The sequence below is a fragment of the Nelusetta ayraudi genome, unplaced genomic scaffold (assembly GCF_046127955.1).
Source record: "Nelusetta ayraudi isolate G7.1 ecotype Tasmania unplaced genomic scaffold, CSIRO-AGI_Nayr_v1 ptg000059l, whole genome shotgun sequence".
In the NCBI taxonomy this organism is placed as follows: Eukaryota; Metazoa; Chordata; class Actinopteri; order Tetraodontiformes; family Monacanthidae; genus Nelusetta; species Nelusetta ayraudi.
In genome coordinates this window covers 3175001-3183863 of record NW_027466109.1, presented here as the reverse complement: position 1 = coordinate 3183863, position 8863 = coordinate 3175001, and the positions used below count along the sequence as shown (strand labels likewise).

The 8863-nt window shown below is 47.9% G+C and overlaps 1 protein-coding gene across 1 annotated transcript in view; it reads right to left on the bottom strand.

Moving 5' to 3' along the window:
- Positions 1 to 668: 668 nt before the first annotated feature.
- Positions 669 to 8863, bottom strand: part of onecut3a (one cut homeobox 3a) — a 17186-nt gene continuing 8991 nt past the window's right edge. The window contains exon 2 of the mRNA XM_076039385.1: positions 669 to 2926. Coding sequence (XP_075895500.1) covers positions 2634 to 2926 — 293 coding nt within the window. The 3' untranslated portion in view covers positions 669 to 2633. The remainder of the gene's footprint in view (positions 2927 to 8863) is intronic.

The following is an 8863-nucleotide window of genomic DNA, read 5'->3' as shown; positions in this document are numbered from 1 at the left end:
CGCGCTCTCTTTCTCACGGTCAATGTCTCATCAGAGTCTCTATTCACAAAGAATGAAAAAAAGAGAAAAAAAATACATCCTTCGTTGGCCTCGGTCCTTGCATCCCTTCCTTTTTTTTCCTTTTTTAAAAAGTCCTTCCTTTTTTTGTTTTTTTGATTTATCAACAAGGTGCCTTTCTTATGCACATCAGAGCACAATAGTAACAAGAAATAGAAACTTTGTGTCTATGGTACTAATTGAATACCCGCATCAATATAGAGAGAAGAGGAGGGAGGGGCAATGGGGTCAGAGGGATTAGAGGAGGTAGAGAACCAAAGACAGAATGAGAGGATTCTTTTGCTTTCGGCTTCCAAATGAGTCCCGGTGACGTGACGTGATGTTGTGTTTGGGTGCAACACACACTTTGCGTTTGGTTTTTTCCTTACGATTTGAGGTTTGGGGTTTTTGTACGCCTTAAATTCTGCTTCTTTCGTCACATTATAATACGTGGCAACAAAAAAAAGGACTTGAGTTCAGTGAAAAGCTGATTGTTGGTTGCCTCGGCACACACCGCAGTGAGCACAATCGTAGCTGCGTGTGAACCTCAGGACCGTATATTCGTTGATTAACATTAAGGCAGTAAGCATTGGCACTAATTGTTGTAGCGTTGGAGTCGCGGTTTGGCGCGTGGATTTGGTCTGGAGGAGCAGCTTCAGATGTCACAGGAGGATGACGGGAAGCCGGGAGTGAAGGAAGCTGCCCAGAGGAAACGATGCAGAATTCAAAGCACCTCCGCGAGCCTCTCCGTCGCATTTCCTCCCCTCGCTTGCACTTCTTCCGCGCCCGTCTAAGCGTGTAGTTTCTGCACTGGTATGCGGTGGACGCTCCGTGTCGGACTGGCCAAAATAAATCCCTGCTCTTGCTTAAATCCCTGCGTTTTCAGCGCTCGCTTCAACCCTCCCTCTCCCCTCCCGCGGCTTCAGCAGTGCCGCTCGGATGAGGAACAACAATAGGATAATGGTTCGCTATTGATCTGCCTTCAAAGAGCTGCGAGGGCCCGATGTGTTGTGCCATGACTTCTCCTGAGCATCTAGTGGCTCTTCCTCCTCCCTGCCCTCTCCTCTCTCTGCTCCTCCACTCCGCTGGATGCAGGTCTCTGCTCTGTGGGCAGCAGGGGGCACTGTTGCTCTGCCAACGCAGGCGGGGACAGGGGGAAGGTACAAGGATGCTGCTGCTGCTGCTGCTGCTGCTGCTGCTGCTGTTGTCACAAGGCCTTTGTGTCCCTATCTCCAGTAGGTTCTGTGTGCTCCTCTTACAATCTGCTTCATCTTCTTTTCTTTTCTTTTTTCTTCTTTTTTTTCTCATAAGCAGCTGTATTGTATTTGGCCGGTTGCCCAAGCATGTTGTTGTCGCTCAGTTCTCAGGTATTGATCAGAGGGGAAGGAGGGTGTGGGGTGGTGTGTGGGGTGGGAGCTCCCAGCAGAACAAAGAGCATGTCCAGACATCTCAGCCCGCCTCTCCCGTTGGTCAGAGAAACACGACGGACTCGCAGGGCGCACAGGCGAAGGGTAACAATGACGTGTCTCCCTACAGGCCTCCCAACATCAGTGCAAAAACAAAAAATATACATATATTCTATATATCTGGACGTGGGCCTGGAAGACCTGAGTATCTCTGCTGCAGAGCGTCTTGAGTTTCACCTTCAGGAAGGGTCAAGGCCCCGCTCTCTCTCTCTCTCTGTCTGTCTGCATCGATTCATTTTTCAATTCATTAGTTTGCCGTATGATCGGGCTGAGCTGCTCTCTGAAATGGCCGGCCGTCAGGGAATACCTTTGGCCGAGGAATGAAGGAGACCACGGAGGAGAGGGGGAGGTAGAGGCGGAGAGTTGGGAAGCCTTTTTTTTTTTAGTTGTTTGTTTTTGTAGCGTTTTTCTTTTTCTTCCAGAGGTTGTTTTCTTTATGATGGCCGTGTGAGTATGTGTGTGTGTGTGCAGGATGGGGGCTTGAATAATAAGGCTGTGCTGTTCTGTTTGTCAGATTTATTGCAGTTCCGTTCGCCCTTGTTGCTTCCCTGTGTGTCGGGGGTGTGAGAGAGACCAGAGAGGAGGTGAGTCGGAGAAGACGAAGAGGGAGAATCGGGTGGGTGGAGAAGTGGAGGGGGATAGGTGGGGGGGGGGGGCTACTTGGTTGACGGAGGAGGAGGCCAGCATTCGCCGCCCGGTGCCGCTCAACGAAAAACTTCAAATCTTTGGTGTCTCTTATACTTGGTCGGATGTAAAAATGATTTTTTTTTCTCTTTCTCAAAAAAGACAGACTCAAATGATTGTCCCTAATATGAGTAATGCCGAGTGGACCTGACTTTCACCATTCACCTTTAGATTATGCTTCTTTCAGGTGAGCGCTTGCAATTCTGACTGACAAAAAAGATGATTGCATGGCACAAAGGATTTTTTTCTTTTCGTTTTTTTTCTTTGGAGGCAGAGGACACTGTCGGAAGGTCCAGGGGCCAGGTGGGAAGTTGGGATGGGGGTGGTGGTGGTGGGTCGGTGGGGGAAAGGGGGGGCGGTCAGTAAAACCTGGTTTCAAAACCAATTTTCCACACCGCCCGGTGATTCTTCCTGGCTCCCTGGGCCTCTGAAGGTCCTCCCCTGGCCTCAGGCCTTGGAGAAGGTGGTGGCCGACGTGCCCGGCTGCCCGGGACTGCCGCTGTGGTCGTCGTGCCAGCGGTCCACGCATCGGCGCCGCGCGTTCATGAAGAAGTTGCTGACGGTGCTGAGCTCCAAGCCCAGCTGCTGGGAGATGGTGATCTGCATTTCCTTGGACGGACGCTTGTTCTCCTTGAAGATGGCGATGAGCGTGCGGCGCTGCAGGTCGGTGAAGACCAGCCGCTGCTTCTTGGGCGCCGTGTTGCGGTCCTTGTGTTGCTCTTGCTCCTTGCGCTTGCAGGCTTGGCGTGGATGGCAGCGGTCGGCGGAATGGGGATGAGAGTGAGAGGCAAAGGGGGGAGAAAAGAGAACACAAATCAAGGTAAATATACAAAAGTGCGAGGGATGCGCGCGGGCAAAACGCCGAGGCAAGGGTGGGGAGGGTGGAGGGAGGCAACAAAAACCCAGATATATCATTAGCCCGTAGTTAAACACATACAAAACCAGTTTATACAGCTGTAGAGATTCTCCTGCTCCATCTCTATTGCCATATTAAAGTTGATTTAAAGCTAATCCATGCCTGCTGCCCAGTGGGAATATTCCTTCCATCCTGCAGAGTGCAGACAGGGAGCCTGCCTGCGGTGAGAGAAGGATGGGGGCTGAGGAGCAGTAGGGAGGGTGTGTGTGTGTATGTGTAGGGGGGGTGAGTGTGTGGGACTGGCTGTTGGCTGCTAGCTGGAGACACTGCTGTTTGATTCAATATTAATGCAGTTTGAGTCGCGATGGGGGACTGAGTGACTGTTGCACAAAAGTAAGCATTTTGTGTGCGCGGGTGTGGAAATGTGAGATAGAAGAGGGGTAGACGCAAGAGGAGGAGGTGAAGGAGGAGGAGGAGGAGGAGGAGGAGGAGGAGGAGAAAAGCGCAGATGGAGGAGTAAGACGGGCAGTGTGTGTGCATACAGTATGTAAGAGCCAAAGGAAGGGAGGCTGAGACGAGGAGGGGAGCGGAGGGAAGGGAAGGAGAAAGAGATATTGACCGACTTTGCTGTAGGAATTGGGGGGTGGGAGGGGGGGTTCTCTACAGGGACTGAGGTCAGAATCCCCCCCAGCAGGTCTACAGTCTGCTACTTCAAACATAACCCACTGGAGCCCACTCTATTGAGCACTGAGAGGGTATTTATAACCCGATGCCACCCCCACTACCCCCACTCCCCCAAAAAAACAAAAAAAAAAGAAAACACACGCACACTGGAGAGATGCATCATGCTTCCCCGGCTGCTGCTACCAGCCCCCTCCTCGTACATGGAGCCATTTTCAAAAGAAACACGCCGAGTGTGCTCTTTATTTATTTCATTTTCTTTCCTTTTTTTTTAGTTTTGACATTGGGGAGGGGGTCCGAGGGGGCTGTAGGCAGCAAACACAGAAATTAATATTTAATCGAATGGTTGTATTGTGGGTGAGTGTGTTGTAACTCAAAAGTATTTGAGTGAGAAAAGCAGCAGACAGGTGCGGTGTTAAAAGAGAAGAAAAAAAAGATGATGTAGCAGGTGTGTGAGTGTGTGTGAGAGAGAAAGAGAGAGTGAGAGAGGGAGGAGGAGGGATGAGGCGCCGCCACCTTTGCAGCCACACGTTCCCCTGCTGGCTGAGGATCGAAGTCCTGCCAGAACGGACTGTGTGTCCCTCTCAGCCTCCCGACTGTCTCAATAAAATGGGAGCAAATTGGAGGGGGGTTGGGGTGAGGGTGGGGGGTGCAAGCTGCGGGGTCCTTGTGGGGTCTCCGACCTGCAGCCACTTGTATTGTTTGATACTTTTCATGGTGGCCTCCAGTCGCAGCACGCTGCGTGCGTCACGATGCTTTTAAGGACAGCGCTCGCTTGTGCGTCTTGTTGGCGGCAGTGATTATGCTGAAGTGGCCGGAGCCAAGCAGTGGCTCTGTGTGTCTAATTACAGTGGAACAGAGCCCATTGATCAGCCATTGCAGTCCAATCTGTTTACTACAGATGTCTAACCTGCATGCAGAGCCATCCGTCATATTCATATTTCACATCAACACTGCAGCTGTGTGGGGGTTGGGGGTGGGGGGGGTGAAAGTGGTGATACATACACACCCAGACACATCTGAATGCATTGGCAAGCATACAGATTTTTATGGGGTTTTTTTATGTGTCTAGAATGCCTCGGTTTATTAGGGGGATTTATCACAGCCACTAAAATATATATTTTTTAAAACGCAGAGGAAGATGACACTTTATATTGAATTTATATTGAAGTGTCCTGATTAAATTGTTAATTGGAGAGGACAGGTTGCACCAGACCAAGCTGCTCAGTTTATGTCTGTTTTTCTGATAAATCAGCAGCACACACACACACACCGGCCCTTTTGCATGCAGCAAGAAATTACTTCTGCGATACAAGATTTAGCAGTCACCATGTGAACATTTTTCTTTATGAAATCAGCATCTTTGCTGGCTTTTTGAAGACATTATTATATTACAGTGTATTTGAGCGGAGATAACTTGCCTTGATTCAGGCAAGCAGTAGACATTTTATTTTCAACAAATTGCATCAGGGTTCCTGAAATGCATGAGTGTGTTTGTGTATTACTTATCCTTTTTTTTTTTCACCAATCAGTGATAAAGTTCAGTTCACACCAACCACAATCTGTAGAATTAGTCTAATGTGAACAGATTAGCTTCCACGTTCTGACAAAGCCATGTTCCTACCTCTTGTCTTTAAGAGTAAGTTGCACATCATTTTCCTTGGCGTGTAAATGAAATCCACATGGATATACAGTATTTTTTGCAGTTTCATATCCAACCTGATCAACTCTGCTTCAACCTTTTTGTGTGACTTTAAAAAGATGTAATTGCATCATTTTCACCTTCTTATTCTATTGAGCTTAAGTGATTTGATATGGTGGGGGGGGGGGGGGGGATTTTTTATTTTCTAATAGTTTTTTTGTTTTTTTCAAAATGAGAGAAATGAAAATTCCCCTTTGACCTATTTCTGCAATTGTTGGGAAACATTTAGAATTTAACTCCCCCCCCCCCCCCCCTTTACTATACAAATATCACTTCTTACTATCCAAACAAAGTGGTGACTTTCCGTAAAGTACCACTGTGAAAACTAAGGACTACTTCGACAACCCCTCGCTCACTCCGGGCAGCTCTCTGGCTGCAGTCAGGGTCCGGGCGCCTCATCGACCGTCTGCTTTGTGCCTCTTCGACCGGCAGGTGTCGCCCTCGCCGCTGGCCCGGCTGCACGGGGCGCCATAGTGCGCGCTGCCTTTGCTACAGGCGCTGGATTTAGTAATCAATATCGATCGATCGGTGAGGAAGGGGGCCCTGATTACTGAACCAAGCTCGGCGTAGAAAAGAAAAAAAAATCGATCATTGCAGCTTTTAGAGCTACAGTAGGCAGCGAGCGCAGAGACGGACAGAAAGTCGTGCACAAAGAGCGGCCAGACCAAAAATCCTGAGTGTTTTCTGAAGACGATGCACCCCGCTGCTACAGCCAGACCAGCAACAAATAAATAAATAAATAAATACATTTCTGAAGCTTGGACCGTAGCTGGCCTACTTGGAATGGATCCCCGAGGCTCCTCATAAACACACAGACTGATTAATGGTCGACATGGCTCCGTTCTTTCTACTCTCGGTCACTTTTATTTTTTGTGTGTGTGCTTCTCTCTATGGAAAGCAGCGGTAGCCCGATGCCAGTCCACACCTTTATTTTAGATTAATAAAAAACAAAAATCTTTAATTGGTTATTTTCCAACCTATCCTTCACTGCTCGGACCGACAAGGAAAATAATAATAATAAATAAATCAGACAAAACGCACTAAGTCCGGGGCCTATTTCTCCTCCGCTGATGACATTAATATTCCTCGCTTCACGACAAACCAAGCGAGGTTAAGAGAAAGGCCCTGGGTGTTCGATATCGATCGATAGATTCGTGAATAATTCGTGTGTGAAATTCAGTCCGTCCAATTAATTATGCCTCGCAGGGGGGTGTGGTGCTTTTGGAGGAGGAGAAGGTGCGGGGGGTGGTAAGACTTGAAACTGCGGATTAGCAACCTTCCTCGTTTCTTTTTTTATGATAGTATTTTTATTACATTTATCTATTTTTTTTTTTTTTTTTTTTTTTTTTTTTTGCTTGCACCAAATACACGTCAGATTAAAATAAAAAAAAAAAACCGCCAGACGACGGTGTCGCTCGTGTTGCTGATGTGCGCAGCTGTTTCCAGCCTCGCCGCCGCCGCCGAACGTCCCCGCAGATGTGAGAGCATTAATCATGTATTGATCATCGGCGCCCTTCCTGCTCATAATGAGAAAGTCAAACGGCCTATAATATTGCGCCTGTAGTACTTTATGAAACCATGATTACACATCCGCCTCCGTGCCAGCAGGCCGCAAACTTGCTCCGTGCGGCCATCACCTGTTTGTCACTCAGGGCTTGTGCTTGTGTGTGTGTGTGTGTGGGGGGGGGGGGGGGGGGGGTCAGCGGCCGCTCATTGAATTAATTCACCGGTAAACATGTTTACCTGTTCCGGTTCGACGCGTTCATATACACCGATACCGAAACACACACACACACGCACACGGTTCGACTGCACAGATTCTTGCATAGCAATCCCGCAGCCGCAGTCCTTGCTGCCTGCTTGGCCTATTTGATTGACTCCCAAAGGAAATTTTCCACCACACCAATGATTTGTTTTTTGGTTTGTGTGCGTGTATTCTGGATGTTACGATAGTGCAGTTAAAAAAAAAAAAAAAAAGTTCCATGTTGTTCACAATCCACCCCGGGAATGAAGTGCAGTGTTTTGTTTTTTTCTTGGATTTGACCATCCAAATAAAAGATGAAGCTTCCCCCCTGCAGCGTGTAAAGACGCTGCTGGGTCCACTCTATTGTCAGCTGCACGCTCTATGCTCTACTTGTCACATTTCAGAGCATGAAAAATATTTTGATTACAAAAAAAAAAATAGCTGAACAGCGCAAATGTGCTGCTTTCTGGAGATATATGAATTGTTTTGGGGAATTAATCATGTGAGGCAGCTCGCGCTGGATGATAAATACAGATGTGAAAATGGGCAAAGAAAAATAAAATACGGGGTCCTTTTCACATTAGCCTTCAAGTGTATGAAAAATAAAAGGCCGTTTCTCACGGGCTGTTTGCCAAAAGATTGATGGCAAGCGCGAGCTCCCTTCGCGCGGCCCTCCCCTGGCTCCTGCACGCCGTGGCATTTCTATTTCTCTCTCTGGCTGCCGGGGTTGAATGCCAAGCTCTGTCTCGTCAGGCCAAAAAACGTCGCAGCTCAATACTGCTTAATGTAATGAGTGAGAATTGGTGTTAATAAACTGATAAAGCGACACCATTTGTTTGTTTGCCTCGACTCAGCTGCGAGGCATTTTCTCCCCCCATCACTTCACGCAGACTCGGTTACACCCACGTCACACCTCGTAGCATCACTCATCGGCTGCCTTGCAACACTTTCTTCAACTCCTTTTTTTCATATTCGCTGCATCACGGTCGCGCACAATCTCCTTTCTTTTCCACTATAGAGCGTTGGACGTTGCGGTGCGCTCACTCAGCTTGCGACGCACCTGAAAGATATAAATTTAGCCACCTGTGTTTTCATAGCAACGTGTTATTAGTAGCTCGGCGAGTGGTAAAGCAACGAGAAATTGCATAGTGCTAAAAAAGAAGGGGGGGGAAAATCAATAATCAGTAAAGGCTGCCGCCCGTGATGATGATCGCGCTCCTTATCAGGTTTTGGTTAATTAAACGCACTGAGCCATTCAGAGAGCGCTGATATTTTCCCCCTTAAATACTTATTTTTGCGACTTTAGTAGTGTGTGTGTGTGTGTGTGTGTGTTTGTGTGTGTGTGTGTGTGTGTGTGTGTGTGTGTGTGTGTGTGTGTCCTGTTGTTAGTGAGTTACACCGGGATCGTGATTGATTTCATCCCTGATGGCTTTGGCCATGTATGCGTGATATTGCGGTAATGATCATCACACCGCTTTGTTTTTGACACACACCTCCGCCTGAGGTGTCGCAGGCAGACGAGACAAACTGTACTCTTTTTTTAGTGTAAATAACGGTGTTAGTGAGCATGAAAAGAATCCTTTGTAAAAAAAAAAAAAAAATTATATTGACATTTGGAATCAATTCATCGGATTAAGATGAACGAGCCTCTCTCCTCTCTCCACGCCTCTACTCGGCGCGCACCGCCGAGAGAC